At 46.2% G+C, this 17,500-nt stretch overlaps 2 protein-coding genes across 14 annotated transcripts in view; one reads left to right on the forward strand and one right to left on the reverse strand.

The window, feature by feature from the left end:
- Positions 1–7,370: 7,370 nt before the first annotated feature.
- Positions 7,371–8,621, forward strand: dph3 (diphthamide biosynthesis 3). Its single transcript, XM_061032466.1, has 4 exons — positions 7,371–7,598; positions 7,977–8,051; positions 8,136–8,257; positions 8,434–8,621. The coding sequence occupies exons 1-3, from the start codon at positions 7,446–7,448 to the stop codon at positions 8,214–8,216; spliced, it is 309 nt and encodes a 102-aa protein (XP_060888449.1). The 5' UTR covers positions 7,371–7,445; the 3' UTR covers positions 8,217–8,257; positions 8,434–8,621.
- A 136-nt stretch (positions 8,622–8,757) lies between these two features.
- lrrfip1b (leucine rich repeat (in FLII) interacting protein 1b) overlaps positions 8,758–17,500 on the reverse strand; it is a 23,605-nt gene continuing 14,862 nt past the window's right edge. For 6 of the 13 annotated variants that reach the window (XM_061032653.1, XM_061032655.1, XM_061032650.1 and 3 more), the window contains 8 exons: positions 16,846–16,938; positions 16,378–16,470; positions 16,031–16,169; positions 11,758–11,807; positions 11,545–11,656; positions 11,363–11,442; positions 11,107–11,211; positions 10,121–11,009 (listed from right to left, as the gene is read on the reverse strand). In XM_061032653.1, coding sequence (XP_060888636.1) covers positions 10,899–11,009; positions 11,107–11,211; positions 11,363–11,442; positions 11,545–11,656; positions 11,758–11,807; positions 16,031–16,169; positions 16,378–16,470; positions 16,846–16,938 — 783 coding nt within the window. In that variant the 3' untranslated portion in view covers positions 10,121–10,898. Of the gene's footprint in view, positions 9,334–9,658; positions 10,091–10,119; positions 11,010–11,106; positions 11,212–11,362; positions 11,443–11,544; positions 11,657–11,757; positions 11,808–16,030; positions 16,170–16,377; positions 16,471–16,845; positions 16,939–17,500 lie in introns of those variants that run through there. The other 7 variants (XM_061032649.1, XM_061032648.1, XM_061032659.1 and 4 more) reach the window with 4 other exon arrangements.

Raw genomic sequence — 17,500 nt, forward strand, 5'->3', positions numbered from 1 at the left:
GAGGAAGAGTGAGAGGTAGAGCTGGTAGAGTGAGAGGTAGAGCTTGTAGAGGAAGAGTGAGTGGTAGAGCTGGTAGAGGAAGAGTGAGAGGTAGAGCTGGTAGAGTGAGAGGTAGAGCTGGTAGAGGAAGAGTGAGAGGTAGAGCTGGTAGAGTGAGAGGTAGAGCTTGTAGAGGAAGAGTGAGAGGTAGAGCTGGTAGAGGAGGAGTGAGAGGTAGAGCTGGTAGAGGAAGAGCGAGAGGTAGAGCGAGAGGTAGAGGTAGAGCTGGTAGATGAAGAGTGAGAGGTAGAGCTGGTAGAGGAGGAGTGAGAGGTAGAGCTGGTAGAGGAGGAGTGAGAGGTAGAGCTGGTAGAGGAAGAGTGAGAGGTAGAGCTGGTAGAGTGAGAGGTAGAGGTAGAGCTGGTAGAGGAAGAGTGAGATGTAGAGCTGGTAGAGGAAGAGTGAGAGGTAGAGCTGGTAGAGGAGGAGTGAGAGGTAGAGCTGGTAGAGGAAGAGTGAGAGGTAGAGCTGGTAGAGCGAGAGGTAGAGATAGAGCTGGTAGAGGAAGAGTGAGAGTGAGAGGTAGAGCTGGTAGTGTGAGAGGTAGAGCTGGTAGAGGAAGAGTGAGAGGTAGAGCTGGTAGAGGAGGAGTGAGAGGTAGAGCTGGTAGAGGAAGAGTGAGAGGTAGAACTGGTAGAGGAGGAGTGAGAGTGAGAGATAGAGCTGGTAGAGGAAGAGTGAGAGTGAGAGGTAGAGCTGGTAGTGTGAGAGGTAGAGCTGGTAGAGGAAGAGTGAGAGGTAGAGCTGGTAGAGGAGGAGTGAGAGGTAGAGCTGGTAGAGGAAGAGTGAGAGGTAGAACTGGTAGAGGAGGAGTGAGAGTGAGAGGTAGAGCTGGTAGAGGAAGAGTGACAGTGAGAGGTAGAGCTGGTAGAGGAAGAGGAAGAGTGAGAGGTAGAGCTGGTAGAGGAAGAGTGACAGTGAGAGGTAGAGCTGGTAGAGGAGGAGTGAGGGGTAGAGGTGGTAGAGGAGGAGTGAGAGGTAGAGGTAGAGCTGGTAGAGGAGGAGTGAGAGTGAGAGGTAGAGCTGGTAGAGGTAGAGCTGGTGGAGGAGGAGTGAGGGGTAGAGCTGGTAGAGGTAGAGCTGGTAGAGGAGGAGTGAGAGGTAGAGCTGGTAGAGGAGGAGTGAGAGGTAGAGCTGGTAGAGTGAGAGGTAGAGATAGAGCTGGTAGAGGAAGAGTGAGAGTGAGAGGTAGAGCTGGTAGTGTGAGAGGTAGAGTTGGTAGAGGAAGAGTGAGAGGTAGAGCTGGTAGAGGAGGAGTGAGAGGTAGAGCTGGTAGAGGAAGAGTGAGAGGTAGAACTGGTAGAGGAGGAGTGAGAGTGAGAGGTAGAGCTGGTAGAGGAAGAGTGACAGTGAGAGGTAGAGCTGGTAGAGGAAGAGGAAGAGTGAGAGGTAGAGCTGGTAGAGGAAGAGTGAGGGGTAGAGGTGGTAGAGGAGGAGTGAGAGGTAGAGGTAGAGCTGGTAGAGGAGGAGTGAGAGTGAGAGGTAGAGCTGGTAGAGGTAGAGCTGGTGGAGGAGGAGTGAGGGGTAGAGCTGGTAGAGGTAGAGCTGGTAGAGGAGGAGTGAGAGGTAGAGCTGGTAGAGGTAGAGCTGGTAGAGGAGGAGTGAGAGGTAGAGCTGGTAGAGGAGGAGTGAGAGGTAGAGGAAGAGTTAGAGGTAGAGCTGGTAGAGGAGGAGTGAGAGGTAGAGCTGGTAGAGGAGGAGTGAGAGTGTTACGGCCAGCTCGTGTAGGTCCTAACATTCAAAATGGAGGTCCACACAGTCAACTTGCTTAAGTTTTAGTTAATTTCCGAACAACCAAAAATGCAAGAGCAGAGGGAAATCAGTCCAATCTGTCCCGAGGAACCCCAGAAAGCTCTGGCAGCCTGGCTTGTATGCCCTTCCAACCAGGTGAAGCCCATCTGCAATGAGCAGGTAGGTGGGCGAGTCTCCCAACGACCAGCAGGCATGCCACCGCCAACCACCAGATGACGCCAAACCCTGAAACACAAAACACAAGCAGTACCAGGCCAAACACCATGGCCAGGGCCGTCACACCTCCCCCCATAAAAAACATATACTTGGGTGTATGTACACATTAAACTACTACCCGAGACAGAGCATCTGCCATTACATTATCCCTACCCTTGATGTGACAGATATTAAAGTTGTAGGGCTGTAAAAACAACAACCAGCGCATCAACCTTTGATTGTTGTTTTGCATGCTGGACAGAAAGGTCAGAGGGTTATGGTCAGTGAATACAGTAACTGGTGCAGACCCAGAAGTTACATAAACTTCAAAAAATTGTAGAGCCCAAATAAGTGCCAATGTCTCCTTCTCCACGACTGAATAATTTAACTGATGACGTTTGAACTTACGGGAGAAGAAGCAGACTGGATGATCAATAGCCCCCTTCCGTTCTTGCAACAGTACAGCTCCTGTACCAACTCCACTTGCGTCCACCTGAAGCTTAAAGGGCTTCTCAAAGTTTGGCGCTGCAAGCACAGGAGAACAACAGAGCAAGGATTTCACTGTAACAAAAGCATCCTCACATTTGGGAGACCACACAAAAACCGTTCTCTTACTCAAAAGGTTTGTCAATGGGGCCACCACAGTCGAAAAATTTGGGCAAAACCCCCGGTAATACCTCACCATACCCAAAAACCTCCCCAACTCCTTCTTCGTTGTTGGCACCGGGTACTCATCAATAGCCTGAACTTTCGCTCTTACAGGGAGAACTTCCCCTTGGCCAACAACCTTACCAAGGTAAGTTACCCTAGCTTTAGCAAACTCACACTTGGACAAGTTGATTGTCAGCTTAGCTTCAACCAGACGATCAAACAGGGCCTTAAGACGCTGAACATGAGACTCCCAAGAATCACTGAAGACCACAACATCATCCAAATAGGCAGTGCATCCTGACAACCCGCGCAAAACCCCGTTCATAAGCCGCTGGAACATTGCTGGAGCGTTCCGCAACCCAAACGGCATGACGTTGTATGCAAACAATCCATTAGGCGTTATAAAAGTACAGATCTCTTTTGCTCTGGGTGTCAATGGTACCTGCCAGTAACCTTTCAGATGGTCCAACTTTGTCACAAAACTGGCACTGCCTACCTCATCCACACAATCATCAATACGAGGCAATGGGTAACAATCTGGCTTCGAGACCGCATTCACCTTCCTAAAGTCCGTACAAAATCTATCACAACCATCATACTTAGGAACAAGTAAACACGGTGATGCCCAATGGGAGGATGCTGGCTCCGCTATCCCATTCTGCACCATATAGTCAACCTCCTTTTCCATACGTCTTCGCTTCTCTATAGGAACACGATAAAAACGCTTCTGAATAGGTTTAGCATCACCAACATCTATGTCATGCTGCACAAGGTTGGTACGTGATGGAGTGTCTGAAAACAGGGAGAGGTGAGAATTAATAAACTGAGTTACATCCTTACATTGTACCTCTGACAAACCCACCAGAAGAACCCCCAAGTCATCCAAAAAGGACGAGTTGTTCAGTTTACCCGTGACAATCTGCTCCGACGGAACAACAAAGTCTTCAGATGGGACCGTGACAGGCTTGGCGACAATACACACCGGTTTAGATCGAGACACATTCACAGATTCATCATTACCCCCCTGCTTTGCCCCGACCTCCGACTGTCGTCCATAGAACGGCTTAAGAAGGTTGACATGACACCACTGAACTTTCTTTCTCCTATTCGGTGTATGAATAAGATAGTCAACCTCAGACATTTGACTCTTAACTGTATATGGCCCACTAAACTTAGCATGGAAAGGGGAACCCACAATAGGCAACAACATCAACACTTGATCACCTGGTTCAAATTGACGGGACTTAGCCTTGCGATCAAAAAGATCCTTCATCTTTCCCTGAGCCCCACAAAGCTTCTTTCGTGCAGTCGCACAAGCAGTATACAAACGGCACCGAAAGTCATTCACATAATCCAGAATGTTGTCAGGGGGATCAACGGTCTTCTTCACTTAACACCGCCAAGGGATCACGTATAGTGCGCCCAAAAACTAGCTCATTTGGCGCAAAACCAGTACTCTCCTGACAAACTTCACGCACTGCAAGCAGAAGCCAAGGAAGACCTTCTTCCCAGTCACGTGTAAGCTCCGTACAATAGGCCCGTAACATTGATTTTAAAATTATTTTGATTTTGTCCTTTACGCCCCAGCGCCATTCTGAGCCACCAGCATGAGTCAACACATACTCATCTGCCAACACTGCAGCTGCTGAAGCTGTCTTAACCTTACGCTCATTGATGTGTACAGCAATGTGGTGTGGAACAGAGTCCTTAAATTGTTCCAATACAATAAGGTTACACAAATCATCATAATGATCTACCTCCGAGGCAGAACACCAGCGTGCAAAGTGAGCTGAAAGGGGAAGGCTAATTGCCTTCATCCAATGCTACGGATGGCACCCCCAAGACAACTGCTTTATGCCACACGGACAACATACAAAAGTAAAAAAACCTGAAAAAAACAAACTCAACAGCCTCCTTGTAAGAACTGCTGCTACAGCCTACTGAGGGGAAGAAACACAAGCTCCAGTAGTTTTCAGCCACAAACCTTCTACAACCACACACTGTATGAGCACACACATCAACCTCCAATGGCAACCAGTTTAAATGATGCCACAAACACAAAAACTAGTGAATATACAATCCCACTACTTAAGTTCAAAGAAAGCTACCATTTACATAAACCAAACAGCAAGCTACTATGCACCCTCCAACCAACTTTTTCTAAATCACTACAAAAACAATCAAACAATCAACTTACAGATTTGTTTTTTTCCTTTGGACGAGCCCCCATTTGTTACGGCCAGCTCGTGTAGGCCCTAACATTCAAAATGGAGGTCCACACAGTCAACTTGCTTAAGTTTTAGTTAATTTCCGAACAACCAAAAATGCAAGAGCAGAGGGAAATAAGTCCAATCTGTCCCGAGGAACCCCAGAAAGCTCTGGCAGCCTGGGTTGTATGCCCTTCCCCCCAGGTGAAGCCCATCTGCAATCAGCAGGTAGATGGGCGAGTCTCCCAACGACCAGCAGGCATGCCACCGCCAACCACCAGATGACGCCAAACCCTGAAACATAAAACAGGCCCAACACCATGGCCAGGGCCGTCACAGAGAGGTAGAGCTGGTAGAGGATGAGTGAGAGGTAGAGGTAGAGGAAGAGTGAGAGGTAGAGCTGGTAGAGGAGGAGTGAGAGGTAGAGGTAGAGGAAGAGTGAGAGGTAGAGCTGGTAGAGGAGGAGTGAGAGCTGGTAGAGGAGGAGTGAGAGGTAGAGCTGGTAGAGTGAGAGGTAGAGGTAGAGCTTGTAGAGGAGGAGTGAGAGGTAGAGCTGGTAGAGGAGGAGTGAGAGGTAGAGATAGTAGAGGTAGAGCTGGTAGAGGAGGAGTGAGAGTGAGAGCTGGTAGAGGAGGAGTGAGAGGTAGAGCTGGTAGAGTGAGAGGTAGAGCTCGTAGAGGAGGAGTGAGAGGTAGAGCTGGTAGAGGAAGAGTCAGAGGTAGAGCTGGTAGAGTGAGAGGTAGAGCTGGTAGAGTGAGAGGTAGAGGTAGAGCTCGTAGAGGAGGAGTGAGAGGTAGAGATAGTAGAGGTAGAGCTCGTAGAGGAGGAGTGAGAGGTAGAGCTGGTAGAGTGAGAGGTAGAGGTAGAGCTGGTAGAGGAGGAGTGAGAGGTAGAGCCGGTAGAGGAAGAGTGAGAGGTAGAGCTGGTAGAGGAAGAGTGAGAGGTAGAGCTGGTAGAGGAAGAGGAAGAGTGAGAGGTAGAGCTGGTAGAGGTAGAGCTGGTAGAGGAGGAGTGAGAGGTAGAGCTGGTAGAGTGAGAAGTAGAGTTGGTAGAGGAGGAGTGAGAGGTAGAGGAAGAGTGAGAGGTAGAGCTGGTAGAGGAGGAGTGAGAGGTAGAGGTAGAGGAAGAGTGAGAGGTAGAGCTGGTAGAGGAGGAGTGAGAGGTAGAGCTGGTAGAGGAGGAGTGAGAGGGAGAGATAGTAGAGGAAGAGTGAGAGGTAGAGCTGGTAGAGGAGGAGTGAGAGTGAGAGCTGGTAGAGGAGGAGTGAGAGGTAGAGGTAGAGGAAGAGTGAGAGGTAGAGCTGGTAGAGGAGGAGTGAGAGGTAGAGCTGGTAGAGGAGGAGTGAGAGTGAGAGCTGGTAGAGGAGGAGTGAGAGGTAGAGCTGGTAGAGTGAGAGGTAGAGGTAGAGCTTGTAGAGGAGGAGTGAGAGGTAGAGCTGGTAGAGGAGGAGTGAGAGGTAGAGATAGTAGAGGTAGAGCTGGTAGAGGAGGAGTGAGAGGTAGAGCTGGTAGAGTGAGAGGTAGAGGTAGAGCTGGTAGAGGAAGAGTGAGAGGTAGAGGTAGAGGAAGAGTGAGAGGTAGAGCTGGTAGAGGAGGAGTGAGAGGTAGAGGTAGAGGAAGAGTGAGAGGTAGAGCTGGTAGAGGAGGAGTGAGAGTAAGAGCTGGTAGAGGAGGAGTGAGAGGGAGAGATAGTAGAGGAAGAGTGAGAGGTAGAGCTGGTAGAGGAGGAGTGAGAGGTAGAGCTGGTAGAGTGAGAGGTAGAGGTAGAGCTGGTAGAGGAGGAGTGAGAGGTAGAAGTAGAGGAAGAGTGAGAGGTAGAGCTGGTAGAGGAGGAGTGAGAGGTAGAGGTAGAGGAAGAGTGAGAGGTAGAGCTGGTAGAGGAGGAGTGAGAGTAAGAGCTGGTAGAGGAGGAGTGAGAGGGAGAGATAGTAGAGGAAGAGTGAGAGGTAGAGTTGGTAGAGTGAGAGGTAGAGCTGGTAGAGGAGGAGTGAGAGGTAGAGCTGGTAGAGGTGGAGTGAGAGGTAGAGCTGGTAGAGGAGGAGTGAGAGGTAGAGTTGGTAGAGGAGGAGTGAGAGGTAGAGTGAGAGGTAGAGCTGGTAGAGGAGGAGTGAGAGGTAGAGCTGGTAGAGGAGGAGTGAGAGGTAGAGCTGGTAGAGTGAGAGGTAGATCTGGTAGAGGAGGAGTGAGATGTAGAGCTGGTAGAGTGAGAGGTAGAGTTGGTAGAGGAGGAGTGAGAGGTAGAGGTCAATTCAAACTATATTAGTATTATGACAAAACAAACTAAAGATGCTCTTCATCATGACCGACAGTGTGTGGATCTTTAGACAAATATCTGTTAATATGAATGAAGTGTGTCAAATTTTGATAATGTTTCATGTAGTTTTGTTTTCAGAGCTTCATTTTGATATATTTTGTGTTTTGATAAAAATCAGCTGAGTTTTCAAAATTGTGTTTTAGCAATTGGAAGAAACTGTAATGAAAATAATCACCTGGCGCCCCCTGCTGGACAGCAGCAGCAGCTACACGTGTCTGAACTGCGTCACACGGCCGAGACCGCAGCGATGTACGTCATCACGCGGCGCCACTCCCCACGCTGGATTACATGTTACATTCCGAACTGTTGTTTGTTTCTTTTTGTTTAGATGAGATGTCGGTGTTTCACGACGAAGTGGAGATCGAAGACTTCGAGTTCGACGAAGAGACGGAGACGTTTTATTTCCCGTGTCCGTGCGGAGACAAGTTCGCTATTAGCAAAGTAAGTGAGCTAACAGCTAACAGCTAACAGGTAGCGCTGTGTGAGAGTTCTAAAAAGATGTGAACCGACAACTCGTCTGGTTTTTATATCGAGGATGAACTCAAAGACTCTGTTGCGCTCTCAGTCCGGCAGTGAATAAAACCCTTTAGTGAAGGGGGTCTGGGGTTGGTAGTTTGAGTTTTTACATCAAAGACGTAGAAGTTCAAGTGATCAGGACAAAGATGTTCTGTAGACATCAGCAGCTGGATCCATTGTTTGGTTACCATGGAGACGTGAGGTTCATCTTGTTTGGTTACCGTGGAGACGTGAGGTTCATCTTGTTTGGTTACCGTGGAGACGTGTTGTCTCTCTGATCCAGAGTCTGTTTTTTTATTTCAGGAGGATCTGGAGAGTGGCGAGGAGGTGGCGTCGTGTCCCAGCTGCTCGCTCATCGTCAAAGTTATCTACGACAAGGTGAGAAACAGGATGTAACACGATCACGCTGTTTGAACTCACAGATTTTATTGTGAAGGGTCACTGACTGGTTTCCTGTTACAGGAACTGTTCATGTCCGGAGAAATCATCGACGCTCCGTCATCGTCTTCAGAAGCCAAACTGGAGCTGGTCCAGTCCTCCTGACGCCTCGCAAAACCACTGAACACATCCCTCCATCAGCTGATGGATGAATCAGCTGATGAAGGGATGGATCAGCTGATGGATGGATGAATCAGCTGATGGAGGAATGAATCAGCTGATGGATGGATGAATCAGCTGATGGAGGAATGAATCAGCTGATGGATGGATGAATCAGCTGATGAAGGGATGAATCAGCTGATGGATGAATCAGCTGATGGAGGGATGAATCATTGGATCTGGGGGATGCGCTGACCGCCGGTCGTCACATGTTCTCAGTTTTGCGGCGAGGATTGATCCTGGTGCTGCGTTCAGGTGTTGCTGGGACACATGAGACTCTTCAGTAGATTGTAAATATGTTCAAACATTAACTTATTGAATCTTTTGTTCAAAATAAAAATCATCGAACTGCAGCTTGTTGTGTATTTCATTATTTTAACTTTAACATAAAAACATGAATCTACAAATCAAAAATGTTTCTCAAACGAGAAGCTGAGTGTGTGTGTGTGTGTTATATATATAAAATGTAAATGTAAACAAACGTGTGAAAGACTAAACAGACGTTTTTAATATTTCACCTCACGTTTCTGATCAACACAAATTAAAACAATAACTTTCCTCCAATCACATTCAAACATTCTGTTGTCATAGTGACAGAAACACAGTGTCCTGTAACCATGGCGACTGTAGTGCTATCCCATCACCGTGTTGGCTTCCTGTACTATGAAAGTAGAAGAAGTGAGACACTTTAGTTCATAGATCATGTTATAACCATAGACACATTGTCACTTCCTGTTGCAACATGAACTCATCATGGTGCATTTATGGACTGTGGGATTTTGTAGAAGAGTGGTCCAGGAGGTGTTTGTGTTCACGACTGATCACAAACATTCAAGCTGGTGATTAATGATGTCAGAGTATCATCTAGAACATTCCTCAAGACTGAGTCGTCACCTGCTCTTTATTTATATACATGCAGGTGGCCACGCCCCCTTCCTTACCTGAACAGTCTCAGATACCTGGTGGGCGGGGCTCACGCTGCCTTGTGAAATAACAAATATGTATGAAAAAGAAATATGAAGAAAATGAATTTTGCTCTGAAAACTTCAAACTGATCTACAGTCTGAAAAAATAAACAACAAAATCCCAAAAAATAAAAAAACAACAAAACCCCCAAAAAATAATAAACAACAAAACCCCAAAAAATAATAAACAACAAAACCTCCAAAAAATAATAAACAACAAAACCCCCAAAAAATAATAAACAACAAAACCCCAAAAACTAAACAACAACAAAACCTCCAAAAAATAATAAACAAAACCCCAAAAAATAAACAACAACAAAACCCCAAAAAAATAATAAACAACAAAACCCCCAAAAAATAATAAACAACAAAACCCCCAAAAAATAAAAAACAAAACCCCCAAAAAATAAAAAACAACAAAACCCCAAAAAATAAACAACAAAACCCCAAAAAATAAACAACAACAAAACCCCCAAAAAATAATAAACAACAAAACCCCCAAACAATAATAAACAACAAAACCCCAAAAAAATAATAAACAACAAAACCCCCCAAAAAATAAACAACAACAAAACCCCCCAAAAATAATAAACAACAAAACCCCAAAAAATAAACAACAACAAAACCTCCAAAAAATAATAAACAACAAAACCCCCAAAAATAAACAACAAAACCCCAAAAAATAAACAACAACAAAAACCCCAAAAAATAATAAACAACAAAACCCCCAAACAATAATAAACAACAAAACCCCCAAAAAATAATAAACAACAAAACCCCCCAAAAAATAAACAACAACAAAACCCCCAAAAAATAATAAACAACAAAACCCCAAAAAATAAACAACAACAAAACCTCCAAAAAATAATAAACAACAAAACCCCAAAAAATAAACAATAACAAAACCTCCAAAAAATAATAAACAACAAAACCCAAAAAAAGAAACAACAACAAAATCCAAAAAAAAGAAACAACAACAAAACCCCAAAAAAGAAACAATAACAAAATCCAAAAAAAAGAAACAACAAAACCCAAAAAAAGAAACAACAACAAAACCCAATATAAGACGGGTGGAAAATATTGCTTTAAACATTTAAAGAGAAAAATAAAAAAAGAAAGTGAGTCTGACTCGGGTCTCTCTGTTGTACAGTCTCAGGGGAGCGGCGCCCCCTAGTGTCAGCTGTGAGTAAAGATTAAATATTCAACCAGAGGTTCATGTCACTGATCCATCGCGTTTGTCTTTCAGGTCGTTTGGTTGTTTTCCTCTCGCTAACTAGCTTACCGCTGCATGCACAGGAATTCAAACGCTGATTGTCAGGCTCCACCTGCAGACTGGGACTCAGGGCAGACTGGGATCTGGGACAGACTGGGACTGGGTGCAGACTGGGACCTGGGGCAGACTGGGAATGGGTGCAGACTGGGACTGGGTGCAGACTGCGACACGCTGCAGACTGGGACTCAGGGCAGACTGGGACTGGGTGCAGACTGGGACTCAGGGCAGACTGGGACTGGGTGCAGAGTGGGACTCAGGGCAGACTGGGACTGGGTGCAGACTGGGACTCAGGGCAGACTGGGACTCAGGGCAGACTGGGACTGGGTGCAGACTGGGACTTAAGGCAGACTGGGACTGGATGCAGACTGGGAGCAGACTGGGACCCGGGTGTCACTGCTGTGCGAGCAGGGCGCTCCTGTTGGCTTTCATCTTGTCTAGACGTTTGGAGAGGTGGAGATTACTGAGCTCCAATTCGTCAACCCGATCCAACGCAGAGCGGAGCTGTGGACACAAAATTAAAATAAAAAACTATGAATTCAACTTTATTTACAAACAAAAGTTTAAATTTTATATTTCAAACCACACACACACACGTCACCTCTCGCTGAAGTTTTCTTTTCTCCACCTTCAGCTCGTCTTCGATCTTTTCTGAGTTTTCTGAAGCCGACTTGTATCGTGCCACCTGACCCTCAAGTCGGATCACCTGAGTTAAAAACAAGATGATCATCAGACCTCCTGAGACCACCATCATATTCACTCTGTACCCAAATAACTGGAAAGGTTTCTGGATATGCTGATGACGCTGTTCTCTGAATATTCAAAGAAAGATTGAAAGAGTCAACACCAGGACTCACATTTTGTTCCAGAGTGGTCACTTCCTGTTCGGACTTCACCAGTTTGAACTTCAGATCACTGATCTGCCTGTTCGCATCTCCTGAAGAAATAACACAAAACGGGATTGAAGACAATAATCAGGAAGACCACGAAAAGAAAACAAGAAGTAGAACAAAGATGCTGAAAGAGGAAGAGGTCTCACTCTGAAGGTCCAGCAGATGAGAGTCCACACCGTTCTCTTGGCCGTCCACTTCTGCATTCTGGACTCCATCAGTCCCGTTCTTCTGATCCAGTTCACACTTTAACAGTCTCACCTGCAAAAACATCAACAGATGTCCTAAATATATTTTATTCATTGATCGATTTGCATGATATGAATTTAAATAATCATTTAAATTAAGGATGTAAACTTCACCTGATCCAGTAAACTCTCTCTCTCCTCGAAGAGCTTCTTCAACCGCAGCTCTGAAACAACAACAACATTAAAAACACAACAACAACATTAACTACACAACAACATTAAAAACACAACAACAACATTAACTACACAACAACATTAAAAACACAACAACATTAACTACACAACAACATTAAAAACACAAGCAGGGACTCTGCTGTAACTACCGATCAGCAGGGACTGAGCTATAACTACCGATCAGCAGGGACTCTGCTGTAACTACCGATCAGCAGGGACTCTGCTGTAACTACCGATCAGCAGGGACTGAGCTATAACTACCGATCAGCAGGGACTCTGCTGTAACTACCGATCAGCAGGGACTGAGCTATAACTACCGATCAGCAGGGACTCTGCTGTAACTACCGATCAGCAGGGACTCTGCTGTAACTACCGATCAGCAGGGACTGAGCTATAACTACCGATCAGCAGGGACTCTGCTGTAACTACCGATCAGCAGGGACTCTGCTGTAACTACCGATCAGCAGGGACTGAGCTGTAACTACCGATCAGCAGGGACTCTGCTGTAACTACCGATCAGCAGGGACTGAGCTGTAACTACCGATCAGCAGGGACTCTGCTGTAACTATCCATCAGCAGGGACTCTGCTGTAACTACCGATCAGCAGGGACTGAGCTGTAACTACCGATCAGCAGGGACTCTGCTGTAACTACCGATCAGCAGGGACTGAGCTGTAACTACCGATCAGCAGGGACTGAGCTGTAACTACCGATCAGCAGGGACTGAGCTCATACCTTTTTACAGCCATGTTTTTAATGGATTCAGTCACTTTAAATATTTAAGTATATTTCAAATATATTTGAGTTTTTGACGAAAAAAAATAAAATAAAATGAAAGAAATGTAAACTGAAAAAACTGAGCAGCACACATGAATCAAACTTTTATTTTCAACAACAACAGTCTTCATAACTTGTATTTCAAACATGATTTCGTAATATAATAACATAAGTAGACTTTAGAATTTAGACTTTGTCTCCGAGGGGAAATTCTTTTCCACAGCACCGCTACTGTCCAAACAGACAAGTCCCACCAAAGAACATTCATACACAGAAAAACAGAGTATAACACAAACAGAGTTAGACAACAGTGTTGAGCTGGTGTAGTTTCAGAAGCCTTTGAATGGTGTTGAAAGCACTGCTGAAGTCTACGAAGAGGACTCTGATAAAGTGACCTGGGGAGTCTAGGAGGTGCAGCAGGCAGGCCACAGCGTCCTCTGTGCCCCTCTACTGGAGGGGGTCCAGCTGTGGGGCAGCAGTTTCTCCAGGCACTTCATTATAATGGAGGTGAGAGCAACAGGGCGATAGTGGTTGAGTTCAGTGGGCCAGGGTTTTTTAGGTACAGGAATTATTGTTGCAGTTTTCCAGAGGGTGGGTATGGTGACAGTCCGGTAGGATTCACAGAAGAGTGGGCACAGGCCTTCAGCACCCGGAGCCTTACCCACCTTGCATCGGCTGAGCTGGCGCTGTACATCCTCTACCGGGAAGGGGGCTGGCTCAACGGGTTCTGATAGAGGGAGGGCTCTCAACCATGCTTCACAGATCACAAATCAAACTGTCACAGACTGGATACAATAAAAAAACATCACATCACTGGACAAAAATACTTTTAATATTAATATATTTAACCATTAGAGTAGACAGTGTGTTTCTCCCGTCAGCCACTGGGGGCAGTAGACCCAACAAACAGCTTCCTGAAGTCTTGTTCTATGAGGTCTTGTTCTATGAGGTCTTGTTCTACGGGGTCTGTTCTACGGGGTCTTGTTCTACGAGGTCTTGTTCTACGAGGTCTTGTTCTACGAGGTCTGGTTCTACGAGGTCTTGTTCTACGAGGTCTGGTTCTACGAGGTCTTGTTCTACGGGGTCTGGTTCTACGAGGTCTTGTTCTACGGGGTCTGTTTCTACGAGGTCTTGTTCTACGAGGTCTTGTTCTACGAGATCTTGTTCTACGAGGATCTTGTTCTACGAGGTCTTGTTCTACGAGGTCTGGTTCTACGAGGTCCTGTTCCACGAGGTCTTGTTCTACGGGGTCTTGTTCTACGAGGTCTTGTTCTACGGGGTCTGTTTCTACGAGGTCTTGTTCTACGAGGTCTTGTTCTACGAGATCTTGTTCTACGAGGATCTTGTTCTACGAGGTCTTGTTCTACAAGGTCTGGTTCTACGAGGTCTTGTTCTACGAGGTCCTGTTCCACGAGGTCTTGTTCTACGGGGTCTGTTTCTACGAGGTCTTGTTCTACGAGGTCTGGTTCTACGAGGTCTTGTTCTACAAGGATCTTGTTCTACGAGATCTTGTTCTACGAGGTCTGGTTCTCCGAGGTCTTGTTCTACGAGGACCTTGTTCTACGAGATCTTGTTCTACAAGGTCTTGTTCTACGAGGTCTGGTTCTACAAGGTCTTGTTGTATGAGGATCTTGTTCTACGAGATCTTGTTCTATGAGGTCTTGCAGTCTGTTCTATGTTTCCTGTTCAGTCTCCTCACCACGTGAACCACGTCTATGTTTTCTATTACAGAGTCTGTTTGTGGTTGCCGTGGCGTTGGCGGCGGTCGCTGCTCGTCCACCTCCTCGCAGCTGTCCACGTCTCCAGCTGATCGTTTAGCACTGGATCCTGTGGACTCTTCAAACGGTTGATCCTGGAGAGCATGTCCTTCCTGAAGGTTTAAGATGAACTCTGGAAGAATTGTTTGTTCAAGAAGTCGTCTGAACTTTGACCTCTGATCAGTTATGACCTTTGTCTCGTCCACGTCTTGAACAGCTAGGCAGCTTTGACCTCCATGAACCGTCTGGTTCCTGGATGAATCCCGACCCTGATCTGAAACAGACTCTGTGGGTCTATCAGAGCAGCTGATCTCCTGAGGATATGTCTGTTCTTCTGCAGACAAATGGGCCACATCCACCTGGACTACGTCTACCTGAAGGTTTCCAACACCAGAAGCCACTTGGGACAGTTCTTCTGTTGGTCCCTGGTCCATATTTCCTGGACCATCCTGGACTTCTTCACAGACCTCCTTTGGGTCTTCAGGTGTTACATGGATTATCCGGGACTCTGAATGGTGTTTTAGATTTCCTGACAGTCCAGATCTCTGTTCCTCATTGTCAGGATGTCCTGGGTTTTTAGAGTCCTCCACAGAGAGTCTGTCAGCATGACCTTTAAGATCTGGATCAGACCTGTGGTCTGAAGTGTTTTTTGGTGTCTCAGAACCTGGACTCATCTGAAGAAATGGTCCCGGCTTTTTTGACGTCTCTGATTTAGAAAGCTTGTTCAGGATGGACACTTGGATCAAAGTCTGGACAGTCTCCTCCAAATGGCTCCAGTCCACAAACATCTGGATTGGTACAGACCAAGCTGAGCACTGAGCTGAGGACCGAGTGGGACCCTGACCTTTCTCTATAGAAACCTTCATGGTCTCCAGATTCTCAGGTGGACTTGATTGTTCTCCACAAGTGGCCTCTCCCAGCTTCAGTTTGTTCTCAGATCTCAGAGCTTCAGATCCTCTGTCCTGGTCTGTACGGGTTCTGTCTCCATGCTGGGTTCTTCCTGAGTCCTGTGAGCCCAACAAACATCTGAGAACATCTGAGCCGCCATCTTGTCCTCCTCCTGCTTCCTGTTGATGGATCATCAGGTTCTTCAGAGCTGTCAGGACCAGCGCGGCCTGCTCTCTGACCCGGTCCGACTCTGTGGACGCCCTCAGTCCAGATCCTCTGTGTTGTTCAGGTTCTCCTCGAAGGACTGCAGATCCGGCCTCACACACCTGAGCGACTCGCCCTCGACTGTATCTCAGTCTGGGTTTAAATTTCTTCAGATCTCTTTCACGTCTCTTGTCTCGTGTTTTTCTGTCAGATCCTCCGGGACGTTTCTCGTTCACTGTCAGTAAACGTTCATCGTTCGCACAGTTCTTCACGACGCCATGTTCATCTTCTGGAACTTTCCCTGAAAGATCATGAAGGAGATGTAGGAGTCGCAAGCACAGCGGGGTTAGAGGTGGAACTAAAGCAGAATTTCTGTTTTTGCAGGACGACGTCAACATGACAACGAGAAGTTCAGAAACATCCAACGAGACGTCCAGGTGAGTAAAACGAAACACAAATATTAACAGCGTGCGTTAGTTACAGAAAAATCCGAACGTCATGCAGGTTAGAATCAAATATAAAGAAACAAGTCTTCATTAAATCTGTTTTAACGACTAGAGATCTGAACCCATGTTCGTTTATTCTTACCCAACATGCTTGTTCTGCCATCATGCGACGATTCATGAGCCAATCGGGAGGCTGAGTCTGCACTGACATCATCCTCAGCATCATCCTGTGCCGCCTCCCCATTGGCTGAGAGCTTAGGAGCGATGAAGACTCCGTGTGTCTATCCAGGAGGAAGTCATAAAATCCGACCAATCAGTGATCAGCAGTTTATTTACACAGGTTAAATGATTGAGTGATGCTGGCGACGTTTCATGACATCACACACTCATTCTTCAAACATGTTCAGGTGTTCTCCTAAATCTGCTCGTAAATATTCAGGTGATGATGACATCACACAGGAAGTGACCTCACTGTCAGGACGCGAATACCTTCAATAAATCTGTGAGTCGAACCACCTCGAGTCCGAGTCGATCACGATCTATCCGCACAATGTCTGAGATCTCCCTGTGACGCTCTAACGCCTGAGGAGGAGACGAGGAGGAGGATAGGGAGGAAAGAGGAGAAAAGGAGGAGAGGAAGGAAAGAGGAGAAGAGGAGACGACAGAGATAAGGAGGAGACGAGGAGGAGGAGAGGGAGGAAAGAGGAGACAAGGAGGAGAGGGAGGAAAGAGGAGAAGAGGAGACGGCAGAGATAAGGAGGAGACGAGGAGGAGGAGAGGGAGGAAAAAGTAGGAGACAAGGAAGAGGAGGAGAAGAAAAAGGGGAGGAGGGGAGAGAGGAAGAGAATAGAGGATGTGGAGGAGAATAAGAGGGAGGAGTTAAGCAGCACAGGTTAGTGCTCAGACAGGAAGTGAAACAGGAATTAGCTGACTCCTAACATACTGAATCTGTCGTACCGCCATCTTCTTCTCCTTCCACTGCAGCGCCTCCTGCAGGTCAGAGACTTCCTGACAGTAAGAGCTGCTCCTCAGACGGAGCTCAGACACCTCCTGAAGGAGGAGGACAGGGGGAGGAGCAGGCAGGGGGTAAGCATGTTAGCATGTTAGCTTGAACTGGCAAAAGGATAACAGAAAAGTTTGTAAAGATTTTGTAAAGACGTAAAGTTTTCGTAAATATTTTGTAAATATTCTGTAAAGACGTAAAGTTTTCGTAAATATTTTGTAAATATTCTGTAAATAAGTTAAGGTACATTTTTATTGTCTTGAGGTGTTAGTAGCTAATTCGTTGTCACTTATAGGTTCTTAGTTTGAAACTCGTAGTTACAGATGGAGTGTGGTTGTTGTGGTGTTGGTGTTGTGTTGTTGTTTTCTTGTTGTTGTGTTGTGGTTGTTGTTGTGTTGTGGTTGTTGTTGTGTTGTTGTTGTGTTGTGGTTGGTGTTGTGTTGTTGTGTTGTTATTTTCTTGTTGTTGGTGTTGTGTTGCTGTTTTCTTGTTGTGTTGTGGTTGGTGTTGTGTTGTTGTGTTGTTATTTTCTTGTTGTTGGTGTTGTGTTGCTGTTTTCTTGTTTTTGTGTTGTAGTTGGTGTTGTGTTGTTGTTGTGTTGTTATTTTC

This window comes from Labrus mixtus, chromosome 24, assembly GCF_963584025.1.
Source record: "Labrus mixtus chromosome 24, fLabMix1.1, whole genome shotgun sequence".
Lineage (NCBI taxonomy): Eukaryota > Metazoa > Chordata > Actinopteri > Labriformes > Labridae > Labrus > Labrus mixtus.